This window comes from Tachyglossus aculeatus, chromosome Y4, assembly GCF_015852505.1.
Source record: "Tachyglossus aculeatus isolate mTacAcu1 chromosome Y4, mTacAcu1.pri, whole genome shotgun sequence".
In the NCBI taxonomy this organism is placed as follows: domain Eukaryota; kingdom Metazoa; phylum Chordata; class Mammalia; order Monotremata; family Tachyglossidae; genus Tachyglossus; species Tachyglossus aculeatus.
The window spans coordinates 6,887,549-6,904,263 of record NC_052096.1 but is presented as its reverse complement, the minus strand read 5'-3'; the positions used below and the strand labels follow the sequence as shown (position 1 = coordinate 6,904,263).

General features: G+C 53.7%; 1 protein-coding gene across 1 annotated transcript in view; it reads right to left on the bottom strand.

Annotated features, from left to right (window-relative positions):
* Positions 1 to 5,882, bottom strand: part of RPRD2 (regulation of nuclear pre-mRNA domain containing 2) — a 31,654-nt gene extending 25,772 nt beyond the window's left edge. Inside the window, exon 1 of the mRNA XM_038768860.1 lies at positions 5,654 to 5,882. Within this exon, the coding sequence (XP_038624788.1) occupies positions 5,654 to 5,747 (94 nt within the window). The 5' untranslated portion in view covers positions 5,748 to 5,882. The remainder of the gene's footprint in view (positions 1 to 5,653) is intronic.
* Positions 5,883 to 16,715: the final 10,833 nt, after the last annotated feature.

The following is a 16,715-nucleotide window of genomic DNA, read 5'->3' as shown; positions in this document are numbered from 1 at the left end:
GTTCTCTGTCTCCCCCTTATAGACCGTGAGCCCGCTGCTGGGTAGGGACTGTCTCTATATGTTGCCAACTTGGACTTCCCAAGTGCTCAGTACAGTGCTCTGCACACAGTAAGCGCTCAATAAATACGATTAATGATGATGACGACTTTGGGCAAGTTACTTAACTTCTCTGGGCCTCAGTTACCTTACCTGTAAAATGGGGATTAAGACTGGGAGCCCCACGAGGGACAACCTGATCACCTTGTAACCTCCCCAGTGCTTAGAACAGTGCATTGCGCATAGTAAGCACTTAATAAATGCCACTATTATTATTATTATTATTATTAAAGAACCTCGCAACCACGCTCAGCCAGTCAGCCGTATGTATTGAGCGCTTCCTGTGTGCAGGGCACTGTACTGAGCGCTCGGGAGAGGACAATACAACAACACAAGAGACCCACTGCTGTGCCCGCCCACCCCTCTCCCCTTCAAGCGCTCACCGATTGCCCCCACCCCGACCCCAACAGCCGACGCTCCCCGTGGGCAAGGACCGCGTCTGCTTCGAGGCTTGCGAACCTCCCGTCTCCTCCGAGGGGCCTTCCCTGACTAAGAAGGGCCTTCCCCGAGAAGCAGCGTGGCTCAGTGGAAAGAGCCCGGGCTTTGGAGTCAAGGGTCATGGGTTCAAATCCCGGCTCTGCCAATTGTCAGCTGTGTGACTTTGGGCAAATCACTTCACTTTTCTGGGCCTCAGTTCCCTCATCTGTAAAATGGGGATTAAGACCGTGAGCCCCTCGTGGGGCAACCGGATCACCTTGTATCCCCCCAGCGCTTCGCACATAGTAAGCGCTTAACAAATACCATTATTATTATTATTATTATTATTATTATTATTATGTCCCCCCCTCTAGACCACAAACTCGCTGCGGGCAGCAAAAGGGGTCTGCCAATTCCGTTGCCTTGCGCTCTTCCAAGCGCTTAGTATGGTGCTCGGGTAAGCGCTCAGCAAATACGACTGTGTGATGGACTAAGCCCTCGTTTCCCCCACTCGCTCTCCCTTCTACGTCATCCTTGTGCTTCAAAGCCTGATTGAGGGCCCGTCTCCTCCAAGGGGCCTTCCCTGATTAAGCTCCCCCTTTCCTCTTCTCCCTTCATCCATCCCCCCTCCCAACTCCACACCACTTATGCCCAAATCCATCATTTATTGATTTCTAGTCCTATCTCCCCCTCTAGTAATCAATCAATCAATCGTATTTATTGAGCGCTTACTGTGTGCAGAGCACTGTACTAAGCGCCCCTCCCCTCCCACACCACTTACGCCCAAATCCATCATTTATTGATTTCTAGTCCTATCTCCCCCTCTAGTAATCAATCAATCAATCGTATTTATTGAGCGCTTACTGTGTGCAGAGCACTGTACTAAGCACCCGGGAAGTACAAGTTGGCAACATATAGAGACGGTCCCTACCCAACGGTGGGCTCACAGTCTAGTAATAATAATAATAATAGCATTTATTAAGCGCTTACTAGGTGCAAAGCACCGCTCTAAGCACTGGGGGTAGATACAAGGTAATCAAGTTGTCCCACGGGGGGCTCACAGACTTAATCCCCATTTTCCAGATGAGGTCACTGAGGCACAGAGAGGTTAAGTGACATACCCAAAGTCACCCAGCTGACAAGTGGCGGAGCCGGGATTCGAACCCATGGCCTCTGACTCCAAAGCCCGGGCTCTTTCCACTGAGCCACACTGCTTCCTCTAAACTGTCCGCTCGCTGTGGGCAGGGAACGTGTCTGCTAATTGTTATACTGTCCTCTCCCAAACGCTTAGTACAGTGCTCTGCACACAGTAAGCACTCAATACGATTGACCCACTGCCTTAGATCCGTGCCCCTTAAGCAGTTGGTGTCGCTCCCGCAGCCCGGAAGAACCGATCCGTAATTTAATATCTGCCTCCCCTTCTAGACCGTAAGCTCCTTGTGGGCAGGGAAGATGCCCTCCACCTCCCCCGTATTGTCATCATCATCATCATCAATCGTATTTATTGAGCGCTTACTGTGTGCAGAGCACTGTACTAAGCGCTTGGGAAGTACAAATTGGCAACATATAGAGACAGTCCCTGCCCAACAGTGGGCTGACAGTCTAGGTCCTAAGCGCCTAGTACAGAGCTCCGCACCCAGTAAGCGTTCAATAAAGGCCACCGATAGACTGGTCGCTAGGCACGGGCTACTACTGCTGCGACCGCAAACGCTATACAAGACGCCGCCCCGATATGGGGCAGCCTTTTTGGGTGTCTGATGGGGCCGGGCCTGAGGGTCCCCCACGATGGTCCCAAGCGCTCAGTACAGCGTTTTGCACCCCGTACGCGCTCGATAAATGTGACTGGATGACAGAATGGGTTTCCCAACCCAGACACAATCCTGGGTGGGTTTCCCCATCCGTGGTGTCCTCCGTAGCCTAGTGGAAGGAGCCCGGGCCGGAGAGCAGGAAGGAGCTGGGTTCTAATTCGGCTCCGCCACGTCATTCATTCATTCAATCGCATTTATTGAGCGCTTACTGTGTGCACAGCACCGTACTAGGCGCCTGGGAAGTACAAGTTGGCAACATATAGAGACGGTCCCTACCCAACAGCGGGCTCACTCGCCTGCTGTGTGACCTAGGGCAAGTCACTTCACTTCTCTCGGCCTCAGTTCCCTCACCTGGAAAATGGGGAGGAAGACGGGGAGCCCCGTGTGGGATGTGCCCAACCTGATTAGCTTGTACCTACCCCAATGCTTAGAACAGCGTCTGGCACAGAGCAAGTGCTCAACAAATACCATTTTTAAAAAAACAGTGAAAACCCCTTATTCCCCGGGGAGTCTCAAAGGAGTCTCAGGAATCGATCTCGCATCCAAAGCAACGTGGCCTAATGGCTAGCGCCCGGGCCTGGGATTCGGAAGGACCCGCGTTCTCATCCTAGCTCCGCCACTTGTTTGCTGTGTGACCTTGGGCGAGTCACTTCACTTCTCCTCGCCTCAGGTACCTCATCTGTAAAATGGGGATTATGACGGTGAGCCCTTCGTGGGACTCTGTCCGACCTCATTAATTTGAATCTGCCACGGCGCTCAGTGCAGTGTCTGACACAGAGTACGCGCCTACCATTCATTCATTCATTCGTATTTATTGAGCGCTTACTGTGTGCAGAGCACTGTACTAAGCGCTTGGGAAGTACAAGTTGGCGACATCCATCAATCAATCGTATTTATTGAGCGCTTAATATGTGCAGAGCACTGGACTAAGCGCTTGGGAAGTACAAGCTGGCAACATCTAGAGACAGTCCCTGCCCAACAGTGGGCTCACAGTCTAGAAGGGGGAGACAGACAACAAAACCAAACATACTAACAAAATAAAACAGAATAGATATGTACAAGCAAAATAAAGGGTAATAAATCTGTACAAACATATATACATATATACATCTAGAGACGGTCCCTACCCAACAGTGGGCTCACAGTCTAGAAGGGGGAGACTACCCCCTATCAGAGACTACCAGAGAAGCGGCATGGCTCAGTGGAAAGAGCCCGGGCTTTGGAGTCAGAGGTCACGGGTTCAAATCCCGGCTCTGCCAATTGTCAGCTGTGTGACTTTGGGAAAGTCTCCTAACCTCTCTGTGCCTCTGTTCCCCCATCTGGAAAATGGGGATGAAGACTGTGAGCCCCCCATGGGACAACCTGGTCACCTTGTAACCTCCCCAGCGCTTAGAACAGTGCTTCGCCCATAGTAAGCGCTTAACAAATGCCAGCATTATTATTTCCACTGTTCATTCATTCAATCGCATTTATTGAGCGCTTAGTACTAAGTGCCAGGCCACACTGCTTCTCTGCAACAAGCCTCTGAAGCTCTGTACCATCGTTATCATTACCGAACACCATCAACAGAACAAACAGGGCTGAAATGCAAGGAGAAGCTGCCCACCAGTTCCTTGGCCCCCCAGGCGGTGTGTGTGTTTAAGGGGGGAGTCTGCCGCGTACCCCAAGTTTGAACCCAATAACCACCTCGCCCCCCAAGTTGGTGTCCCTCACCGAATACACTAAGCCCCCGCTGGCCCTGGGCTGGCCCACGTGGAGCCGGGGTAAGCCACCCCCCTCTCCCCTGGGCCCCTTCAGGTCTGATCAATCAATCAATCGTATTTATTGAGCGCTTACTGTGTGCAGAGCACTGGACTAAGCGCTTGGGAAGTACAAGTTGGCAACATATAGTCTGATGCCATCTGAGGGGGCTTGGTGGGGGCGGTCGGGGGTGGCTCAGCCTCCCTCCCTCCATCCACCGAGCCCCGGACACCTTCTGCGACCCGAGGAACGGCAGGGGATTCCGCGCTTCACCGACAAAGTCTCCAGAAGCAACGCGGCCCGACCACGGACCACTGGCCACCGACCGCCGGCCACCGGCCACGGACCGCCGGAGGCCCGCACCGCTCATGCCACCCCAAGGCCCGTCTCTCCATCCAGGCCACCAAGCTCCCTTCCTTTGGCTCGAGGGGACGGGACGGGACGGGATTAGAGGTGAGGGAGAAAAGAAGGGGATGGGGGGAGATGGGGAGGGAGAAAGACAAGGTAAAGAGGGGGCAGAGAAGGGGAAGGGATGGGGAGGGAGAGGAGACGGGGGTGGGGAGGAGAGAGGAGGACAGGGGAGGAGGAGAAGGGGACCATAGGGGAGGAGAAGAGAAGAAGACGGGGAGATGCAGAGAAGAGGATGGAGAGGAGAAGGGATGGGGAGAAGGGTGGGAGGGGGGAAGGGGATGGGGAGAAGGGTGGGAGGGGGAAGAGGATGGGGAGGGGAAAAGGGAATGGGAGAAAGGGGTGGGACAAAGGGGATGGAGAAGAGAAGGGGTTCGGGAAAGGGGATGGGGAGGGAGAGAAGAGGATGGATAGGGAGAAAAGGGGATGGATGGGGGAAAAGGGGATGGGGGAGATTAGAGGATGGGGAGGGGGAAAGGGGATGGGGAGGAGGAAAAGGGGATGGGGAGGAGGAAAAGGGGAGGGGGAAGGAGAGGGGGAGAAGGACTGGGGGAGAAGGGAATGGGGAGGAGAAGAGGGGATGGGGAGAAAGGGATGGGGAGGAGGAGGAGGAGTTGGGGAAGAGGGGATGGGGAGGGAGAGAGAAGGGGATGGAGGGGGAGAAGGAGATGGGGAAGAGAAGAGGTTGGGGAAGAGGGGATGGGGAGAGTGAGAAGAGGATGGGGAGAGAGAAATGGGGAGGGGAAAAAGGAAATAGGGAAGGGGGAAAAGGGGATGGGGAGGGGGAAAAGGGGATGGAGAGAAGGGAATGGGGGAGAAGAGGGGATGGGGAGAAGGAAATGGGAAGAAGGGAATGGGGAGGAGGAAAAGGGATTGGGGAAGGGGGGATGGGGAGGGAGAGACAAAAGGGGATGGAGGGGGGAGAAGAGACTGAGGAGGAAAAGAATGAGATGGGGACGGGGGGAAGGGGGAGGGATGAGGAGGAGCAGGGGCAGGGGCAGGGGCCAGCCTGAGGTGAGCTGAGGTGGGCCCCTGCCCCCGGACCCCCCCCCCCCCCGCCGGCCCAACTACGTACTGAGCGCTCACTGAGCGCTGTCCCCGTCGCCCTCCCTCCCACCCTCCGTCCCTCCGTCCGTCCCTCCGTCCCTCCCTCAAGGTGACCCCGGCCCCCGGCGCCCACTCACATCGGCGCAGCCACTTCATCCAGTGGTAGACGATGGTGCCGTGGTGCTTCTTGTTCTCGATGCACCAGGACGACAGGCCCTGGATGGACTCCATCGTGTTGGTCACCGACTGCAGCTTCCGGTCCAGCGACGACTCCAGGCCCGACGACGACGACGACGACGACGACGAGGCCCCCGCCGCGGACGACGACGACGAGGACGACGACGACGACGAGGAGGAGGACGAGGACGAGGAGGAGGCCTTGCCGCCGCCGCCGCCGCCGCCGCCGCCGGCCGCCATCTTGGCCCCCGGCGTCTGAGGAGGCGGCAGCGGCGGCGGCGGCGTCCAAACAATCACCGCGAGGCCGCGCGGGCGCGCGACCGGGCCGCTGAGGGGACGGCGGCGGGCGCGCGCGCGGGGGGAGGGGCCGGGGTGCGCCTGCGCACACTTGCGCTCGCTCTCGCGCGCCCCCCCGCGGCCGGGGCACGCGCCCGAGGCGGCTCGGCGGCGCGCACGCGCGCAGGAGCACGCGCCCGCTGGCTCGGAGGGCGGGGGAGGGGCGGAGGGTCCCTCCCCCCCGCCCCCTCCTCCCCTCAGCGCGGGCCCGTGGCCCTCATCGTCGCTCCGATTCCCCGCGACGGAGGGCGGAAGGGACCCGCGGGAAGCGCGCAACGCGGGACGCTGTTTTCCTTTCTCCTCCCCTCCCCGCCCGGAGACCCAGGAGCGGGAGCGCTATTGCGCACGTGCGGAGCCGCCCCCTCCGTAGAGCCAGGAGCGGGAGGAGCTACTGCGCACGCGCGGAGCCTTCCCTCCCCGCAGACGCGGGAGCGCTACTGCGCACGCGCAGAGCGTTCCCTCTCCGCAGAAGCGGGAGCGCTACTGCGCACGCGCGGAGCCTTCCCTCCCCACAGACGCGGGAGCGCTACTGCGCACGCGCGGAGCCGCCGACTCCGTAGAGCCAGGAGCGGGAGGAGCTACTGCGCACGCGCGGAGCCTTCCCTCCCCGTGGGAGCGCTACTGCGCACGCGCGGAGCCTCCGCCTCCGTAAACCCAGCAGCGGGAGCGCTAGGGCGCACGCGCGGAACCCCCCTCCTCCCCCACGCCCCAGCTCCGTAGACCAAAGAGCGAGAGCGTTACGGCGCACGCGCGGATCCCCCTCCGAAGGCCCAGGAGCGGGAGCGCTACGGCGCACGCGCAGAGCCTCCCTCTCCGGAGACCCAACAGCGGGAGCGCTACGGCGCAGGCGCGAAGCCTTTCTTTCCCCCCCCCCAACCCAACCTCCTATAGACGCAAGAGCGGGAGCGCTACGGCGCACACGCAGAGCCTCCCCCTCCGCAGACCTAGGAGCGGGAGCACTACTGCGCACGCGCGGAGCCTCGCCCTCCGTAGGAGCGGGAGCGCTATGGCGCAGGCGCGAAGCCTTTCTTTTACCCCCCCGCCCCCAACCTTCTGTAGACCCAGGAGCGGGAGCACTACGGCGCACGCGCGGAGCCCCCCCACCCAGGAGCGGGAGCGCCTCGGCGCATGCGCGGAGCCTGCCCTCCGTAGACTCAGGCGCGGAAGCACGACGGCGCACGCGCGGAGCCCCCCCCCCTTAGACACAACGGCGCACGCGCGGAGCCTCCCCCTCCCCGCCTCTTTTCCCCGATCCTATGCCTCGACCAATCAGCGGGGGGGAGACGAGGAGCGCGCGCGCTTGCGCGCAGGCTGAAGATTGGCCTGGGCGCCCGGAGGGGCGGAAAAATTGAAAGGGGGAGGGAGAGGAGCCGCGGGGGAGGGGACTCCTCCCGGGTCCCGCTCGCTTCTCCTTGGGATCGCTCTGCTCACGGACAAACGGGCCAGGGGATTCCCGCCGCCAAACGGCTACTGTTAGTCCCTGGCGGCCGCCAACTCCTCGGAACACGGACGCGAGGCGACGCGGCCGGCCGCCATCTTGCCGCGCCTCAGAAGGCGGGCGCCCCCTCCCCCCCCTCCACCCGCCGGCGGCGAACCCTCAGCCCCGACGTTACCGCGCATGCGCAACCCGACCGCCCGCGGCGTCTCAGCCGACGTTGCTGCGCATGTGCAGCCCCACGAGGCGTCCCCTTAGCCGACGTTACTGCGCATGTGCAGCCCCACGAGGCACCCCCTCTGCCGACATTACTGCGCATGCGTAGCCCCGCCGGGCGCGCGCGCCCCCCCCACCAGGGGCGTCTCAGCCGACGTTACTGCGCATGTTTAGCCCCTCCAGGCGCCCCCTCAGCCGACGTTACTGCGCATGCGCAGCCCCACCCCCAGCGGCATCTCAGCCGACGTTACTGCGCATGTGCAGCCCCACGAGGCGCCCCCTAGCCGACGTTACTGCGCATGCGTAGTCCCGCCGGGCGCGCGCCCGCCCCCCCCCCCCCCGCCAGGATCGTCTCAGCCGACGTTACTGCGCATGTGTAGCCCCACCGGGCGCCCCCCCGCCGACGTTACTACGCATGCGCAGCCCCGCCGACGGTGTCTCAGCCGACGTTACCGCGCATGCGTAGCCCCGCCACCGACTCCTGGGCCGACGTTACCGCGCATGCGCAGCTGCGCCTCGCGCCCTCCCCCGCTACGGCGCCCCCTTCCGGAAGGAACGATTTACTACCTCCCCCCACCTCGCCCGTTGCAGTTTCCCTCCTTGGACGAAACCATTTGGACCGAAGGGGGGGGGGGGCACGTGACAGGGCATAAAGCCGGTGACCGTTTCTACTCCCCCCGCACCCCGCGCCATCTAGTGGCCGACGGAGCGTCAGGAGGGACAAACTTTCCCTGCCCGCAAAGTCTGTTCAGTATTAATAGCAGTGACGGCGGTTGTTGAGCGCTGCTTCAAGTGAGGTTGTCCCACATGGAGCTTACAGTCTTCATCCCCATTTTACGGATGAGGTAACTGAGGCCCAGAGAATAATAATAATAATGATAATGGCATTTATTAAGCGCTTACTATGTGTAAAGCACCGTTGTAAGCGCTGGGGAGGTTACAGGGTGATCAGGTTGTCCCACGGGGGGCCTCACAGCCTTCATCCCCATTTGACAGATGAGGGAACTGAGGCTCAGAGAACTTTAATAATAATAATAATGGCATTTATTAAGCGCTTACTATGTGCAAAGCACTGTTCTATGCGCTGGGGAGGTTACAGGGTGATCAGGTGGTCCCACGGGGGGCCTCACAGCCTTCATCCCCATTTCACAGATGAGGGAACTGAGGCCCAGAGAAGTGAAGTGACTTGCCCAAATAATAATAATAATAATAATAGCATTGATTAAGCGCTTACTATGTGCAAAGCACTGTTCTAAGCGTTGGGGGGTTACAACAAGGTGATCAGGTTGTCCCACGGGGGGCTCCCAGTCTTCATCCCCATTTTCCAGATGAGGGAACTGAGGCCCAGAGAAGTTAAAAGTGACTTGCCCAAAGTCACCCAGCTGACAATTGGCAGAGTCGGGATTTGAACCCATGACCTCTGACTCCAAAGCCCATGATCTTTCCACGGAGCCATGCTGTTTCCCGTGCAAAGCACTGTTCTGAGCGCTGGAGAGGTTACCAGGTGATCAGGTTGTCCCCCGTGGGGTTCACAGTCTTCATCCCCATTTGACAGATGAGATCACTGAGGCTCAGAGAACTTAATAACAATAATGATGGCATTTATTAAGCACTTACTATGTGCAAAGCACTGTTCTAAGCGCTGGAGAGGTTACCAGGTGATCAGGTTGTCCCCCGTGGGGTTCACAGTCTTCATCCCCATTTGACAGATGAGATCACTGAGGCTCAGAGAACTTAATAACAATAATGATGGCATTTATTAAGCACTTACTATGTGCAAAGCACTGTTCTAAGCGCTGGAGAGGTTACCAGGTGATCAGGTTGTCCCCCGTGGGGTTCACAGTCTTCATCCCCATTTGACAGATGAGATCACTGAGGCTCAGAGAACTTAATAACAATAATGATGGCATTTATTAAGCACTTACTATGTGCAAAGCACTGTTCTAAGCGCTGGAGAGGTTACCAGGTGATCAGGTTGTCCCCCGTGGGGTTCACAGTCTTCATCCCCATTTGACAGATGAGATCACTGAGGCTCAGAGAACTTAATAACAATAATGATGGCATTTATTAAGCACTTACTATGTGCAAAGCACTGTTCTAAGCGCTGGAGAGGTTACCAGGTGATCAGGTTGTCCCCCGTGGGGTTCACAGTCTTCATCCCCATTTGACAGATGAGGGAACTGAGGCCCAGAGAAGTGAAGTGACTTGCCCAAAGTCACCCAGCTGACAATTGGCGGAGCCGGGATTTGAACCCATGACCCCTGACTCCAAAGCCCGGGCTCTATCCACTGGGCCACGCTGCTTCTCCAAGTTAAGTGACTTGCCCAATGTCACACAGCAGACGTGGTGGGGTCAACTCATTCACTCAGTCATTCAACTCATTCATTCGATCGTATTTATTATTATTAATAATAGTAATAATAAAGCCATTTGTTAGAGAAGCAGCATGGCTCAGTGGAAAGAGCCCGGGCTTTGGAGTCAGAGGTCATGGGTTCAAATCCCAGCTCCACTTAATAATAATAAAGTCATTTAATAATAATAATGGTGGTATTTGTTAAGCGCTTACTATGTGCCAAGCACTGTTCTAAGTGCTGGGGGGGATACAAGGTGATCAGGTTGTCCCACGGGGGGCTCACAGTCTTAGTCCCCATTTTATAGATGAGGGAACTGCGGCCCAGAGAAGTGAAGTGACTTGCCCAAGGTCACACAGCTGACAAGTGGCGGAGCCGGAATTCGAACCCATGACCTCTGACTCCCAAGCCTGGGCTCTTTCCGCTGAGCCGCACTGCTTCTTGTCAGCTGCGTGACTTTGGGCGCTTAACAAACACCATCATAGCGTGGCTCAGCGGAAAGAGCCCGGGCTTTGGAGTCAGAGGTCGTGGGTTCGAATCCCAGCTCCACCACCTGTCTGCTGCGTGACCTTGGGCAAGTCACTTCACTTCTCGGAGCCTCAGTTCCCTCATCTGGAAAATGGGGATGGAGACCGTGATCCCCATGTGGGACAATCTGATCACCGTGTATCCCCCCCAGTGCTTAGAACAGTGCTTGGCACATAGTAAGCGCTTAACAAATGCCATTATTATTATTATTAATAAATTCTGTTGATTGACTTGACAGAATACAAACCTTCTGAATCCCAAGGGAAGCAGCGTGGCTCGGTGGAAAGAGCCCGGGCTTTGGAGTCAGAGGTTATGGGTTCGAATCCCCGCTCCCGCCACTCGTCAGCTGGGTGACTTCGGGCGAGTCACTTCACTTCTCTGGGCCTCAGTTCCCTCATCTGTCAAATGGGGATGGAGACCGTGAGCCCCACGTGGGACCACCTGATTACCCTGTATCTCCCCCAGCGCTTAGAACAGTGCTCGGCACATAGTAAGCGCTTAACAAATAGCAACATTCTTATTATGATGTGCCCTTGGGTTGGAGCGTGTAAACTCTCTCTGTTTCTCTAGATGGCAAGCCCGTTATGGGGCAGGGAGCATCGTAGTGGACTCTCCTAAGCACTTACTACACTACTCTGTACGTAGTAGACGCTCAATAAATCCAGCGCTTAGAACAGTGCTTTGCACATAGTAAGCGCTTAACAAATGCCATTATTATTATTATTATTATTATTAATAAATACCACTGATTGATTGGCTCCTTATCTAAAATGGATATAACTCTTGGCCCTCGCCTCCTCACCAGGATATGGGCCTTTCCCCCGCTCCAGACGCTTACCTCAGCAGACGCTTACCTCAGTTTACCCCCCTGCGTGGGGGAATTGGGTTCCCTTAATCAATCAATCGTATTTATTGAGCGCTTACTATGTGCAGAGCACTGTACTAAGCGCTTGGGAAGTACAAATTGGCAACACATAGAGACAGTCCCTACCCAACAGTGGGCTCACAGTCTAAAAGGGGGAGACTCTGGTTTGAGTGAAGGAGGTAGTGGGAAATACTGAGCCCGTTGTCGGGTAGGGACCGTCTCTATATGTTGCCCACTTGTACTTCCCAAGCGCTCAGTACAGTGCTCTGCAACCAGTAAGCGCTCAATAAATACGACTGAATGAATGAATACATTTTCTGCCCCATCCTTCCGTCTAGCCACAGGAATCCGCCGAACCGGGTCTGACTTCTTGCCAACTTGGACTTCCCAAGCGCTTAGTACAGCGCTCGGCACACAGTAAGCGCTCAATAAATACGATTGAATGAATGAATGAATCAATCAATCGTATTTATTGAGCGCTTACTATGTGCAGAGCACTGTACTAAGCGCTTGGGAAGTACAAATTGGCAACACATAATGAATGACTGTACCCCTAGCATTGTGGCTCAATGGAAAGAGCCCGGGCTTTGGAGTCAGAGGTCATGGGTTCGAATCCCTGCCCCGCCACTTGTCAGCTGGGTGACTTTGGGCAAGTCACTTCACTTCTCTGGGCCTCAGTGACCTCATCTGGAAAATGGGGGTGAAGACTGGGAGTCCCACGTGGGACAACCTCATCACCTTGTATCCCCCCGCAGCGCTTAGAAGAGTGCTTTGCACATAGTAAGCACTTAATAAATGTCATTATTATTATCATTCATGGTACTTATTGAGCTGTGTGTGCAGAGCGCTGTACTAAGCGCTTGGGTGAGTCCAACAGAATCGGTAGCCACGTTCCCCGCCCACAATGAGCTTGCAGTCTGGAGGGGGAGACGGCCATTAATATGGTATCTATCTAGTAGTTTCCGTGGCGTGTACTGCAGTCTAGAGGGGGAGACGGCCATTAATATGGTAATAATAATGGCATTTATTAAGCGCTTACTATGTACAAAGCACTGTTCTAAGCGCTGGGGAAGTTACAAGGTGATCAGATTGTCCCACGGGGGGCTTACAGTCTTAATCCCCATTTTACAGATGAGGCAACTGAGGCACAGAGAAGTGACTTGCCCAGTCATACAGCTGACCTGTATATATCTATGTTTGTACATATTTATTGCTCTATTTTACTTGTACATATTTATTCTATTTATTTTATTTTGTTAATATGTTTGGTTCTGTTGTCTGTCCCCCCCTTCTAGCCTGTGAGCCCGCTGTTGGGTAGGGACCGTCATTAGATGTTGTCAACTTGGACTTCCCAAGCGCTTAGTACAGAGCTCTGCACACAGTAAGCGCTCAATAAATACGATTGAATGAATGAATGAATCTATCTAGTAGTTTCCCCAGCGTGTATTGCCGTCTAGAGGGGGAGATGGCTGTTAATACGGTATCTATCTAGTAGTTTCCCCAGCGTGTATTACAGTCTCGAGGGGGAGACGGCCATTAATGCAGTATCTAATAGTTTCCCCAGCGTGTATTACAGTCTAGAGGGGGAGACGGCCATTAATACGGTATCTATCTAGTAGTTTCCCCAGTGTGTATTGCAGTCTAGAGGGGGAGACGGCCGTTAATACGGTAATAATAATAATAATAATAATGGCACTTATTAAGCGCTTACTACGTACAAAGCACTGTTCTAAGCGCTGGGGAGGTTACAAGGTGATCAGATTGTCCCATGGGGGGCTCAGTCTTAATCCCCATTTTACAGATGAGGCAACTGAGGCACAGAGAAGTTAAGTGACTTGCCCAAAGTCACACAGCTGACCTGTATATATGTATCTATGTTTGTACATATTTATTCCTCTATTCATTTTACTTGTACATGTTTATTCTATTTATTTTGTTGATATGTTTGGTTTTGTTGTCTGTCTCCCCCTTCTAGCCTGTGAGCCCGCTGTTGAGTAGGGACCGTCTCTAGATGTTGCCAACTTGGACTTCCCAAGCGCTTAGTACAGAGCTCTGCACACAGTAAGCGCTCAATAAATACGATTGAATGAATGAATGAATCTATCTAGTAGTTTCCCCAGCGTGTATTACAGTCTAGAGGGGGAGACGGCCATTAATACGGTATCTATCTAGTAGTTTCCCCAGCGTGTGTTGCCGTCTAGAGGGGGAGACAGCCATTAATACGGTATCTATCTAGTAGTTTCCCCGGCATGTATTGCAGTCTAGAGGGGGAGACGGCCATTAATATGGTAATAATAATAATGGCACTTATTAAGCGCTTACTATGTACAAAGCACTGTTCTAAGCGCTGGGGAGGTTACAAGGTGATCAGATTGTCCCACGGGGGGCTCACAGTCTTAATCCCCATTTTACAGATGAGGCAACTGAGGAACAGAGAAGTTAAGTGACTTGCCCAAAGTCACACAGCTGACCTGTATATATGTATCTATGTTTGTACATATTTATTCCTCTATTTATTCTACTTGTACGTATTTATTCTATTTATTTTATTTTGTTATGTTTGGTTTTGTTCTCTGTCTCCCCCTTCTAGACTGTGAGCCCACTGGGTAGGGACTGCCTCTAGATGTTGCCAATTTGTACTTCCCAAAGCGCTTAGTACAGTGCTCTGCAACACAGTAATCGCTCAATAAATATGACTGACTGAATGAATGAATCTATCTAGTAGATTCCCCAGCGTGTATTGCCGTCTAGAGGGGGAGACGGCCGTTAATACGGTATCTATCTAGTAGTTTCCCCAGCGTGTATTACAGTCTAGAGGGGGAGACGGCCATTAATACGGTATCTACCTAGTAGTTTCCCCAGCGTGTATTGCAGTCTAGAGGGGGAGACGGCCATTAATACGGTATCTATCTAGTAGTTTCCCCAGCGTGTATTGCAGTCTAGAAGGGGAGACGGCCATTAATACGGTATCTATCTAGTAGTTTCCCCAGTGTGTATTACAGTCTAGAGGGGGAGATGGCCATTAATACGGTATCTATCTAGTAGTTTCCCCAGCGTGTATTACAGTCTAGAGGGGGAGACGGCCATTAATACGGTATCTATCTAGTAGTTTCCCCAGCGTGTATTGCAGTCTAGAAGGGGAGACGGCCATTAATACGGTATCTATCTAGTAGTTTCCCCAGCGTGTATTACAGTCTAGAGGGGGAGATGGCCATTAATACGGTATCTATCTAGTAGTTTCCCCAGCGTGTATTACAGTCTAGAAGGGGAGACGGCCATTAATACGGTATCTATCTAGTAGTTTCCCCAGCGTGTATTACAGTCTAGAGGGGGAGATGGCCATTAATACGGTATCTATCTAGTAGTTTCCCCAGCGTGTATTACAGTCTAGAGGGGGAGACGGCCGTTAATACAGTATCTACCTAGTAGTCTCCCCAGCGTCTATTACAGTCTCGAGGGGGAGACGGCCATTAATACGGTATCTATCTAGTAGTTTCCCCAGCGTGTATTACAGTCTAGAGGGGGAGACGGCCGTCAATACAGTATCTACCTAGTAGTCTCCCCAGCGTGTATTACAGTCTCGAGGGGGAGACGGCCATTAATACGGTATCTATCTAGTAGTTTCCCCGGCGTGTATCACAGTCTAGAGGGGGAGACGGCCATTAATATGGTATCTATCTAGTAGTTTCCCCGGCGTGTATTACAGTCTAGAGGGGGAGACGGCCATTAATACGGTATCTATCTAGTAGTTTCCCCAGCGTGTATTACAGTCTAGAGGGGGAGACGGCCGTTCATACGGTATCTATCTAGTAGTTTCCCCAGCGTGTATTGCAGTCTAGAGGGGAGGCGGTCATTAATAAGGTATCTATCTAGTAGTTTCCCCAGCGTGTATTACAGTCTAGAGGGGGAGACGGCCGTTAATACGGTACCTATCTAGTAGTTTCCCCAGCGTGTATTGCCGTCTAGAGGGGGAGACGGTCATTAATACGGTATAATAAGAATAATAATAATGGCATTTGTTAAGCACTTACTATGTGCAAAGCACTGTTCTAAGCACTGGGGGGGATACAAGGTGATTAAGTTGTCCCACATGGGGCTCGCAGTCTTAATCCCCATTTTACAGATGAGGGAACTGAGGCTCAGAGAAGTTAAGGTATCTATCTAGTAGTTTCCCCAGCGTGTATTGCAGTCTAGAGGGGGAGACGGCCATTAATATCTAGTAGTTTCCCCAGCGTGTATTACCAGTCTAGAGGGGGAGACGGCCATTAACACGGTATCTATCTAGTAGTTTCCCCAGCGTTTACTGCCGTCTAGAGGGGGATAAATAATAATAATATTAATGCCATTATAATATAATTAATAATAATTATATATAATATATAATAATATAATTAATGCCAATATAAATGCCATTATTATTATTATTAAGACTGTGAGCCCCCCGTGGGACAACCTGATCGCTCTGCAACCTTCCCAGCATTTAGAACAGTGCTTTGCACATAGTAAGCGCTTAATAAATGCCATCATTATCATTATTATCCTTACTGACCTCTTCCAAGCACTCAGTGAACACCGGTCTGATGACCCTGTATATGTATATCACCTGTATATATGTATATATGTTTGTACATATTTATTACTCTCTTTATTTTACTTGTACATATCTATTCTATTTTATTTTGTTAGTATGTTTGGTTTTGTTCTCTGTCTCCCCCTTTTAGACTGTGAGCCCACTGTTGGGTAGGGACTGTCTCTAGATGTTGCCAACTTGTACTTCCCAAGCGCTTAGTCCAGTGCTCTGCACATAGTAAGCGCTCAATAAATACGATTGATGATGATGATGATGACCCTCTCCCCGCCGGGCGCTCCCAACTCTTAGCAGGGGGTGGGAAACGGGCGTCGGGGGCCAAGAGGGAAAGAAAAACACAGCACGGTCACCGACACACGGTGGTTTTTTTTTGTGGTTTTGGTTGTTTTTTGTTGTTTTTTTTTTTTTTTGGTTTTTTCTTTATTCTGCAAAGAGAGGACGTGAGCTAAATCCCCAAATCCTACTCGAGCTTTACAAACTTGCCCACGGCGTTCCGGCCCCCCGGCCCCGGGGACCCCGGCTCGTCGGGGCCTCCCGCCGGGCCCGCCCGGTCGAGGTCGGAGGCCGGCGGCGGGGAGACCGATGTTTTCCAAAAAATAATAATAATAACAATAACCCCCCACCCCAAACCCCAACAGACCCACCGGCGGACGGCGCGCTCGGCCCTACCTCTCCGTCCGGGCGCGAGGGACGCCGCGCTGCC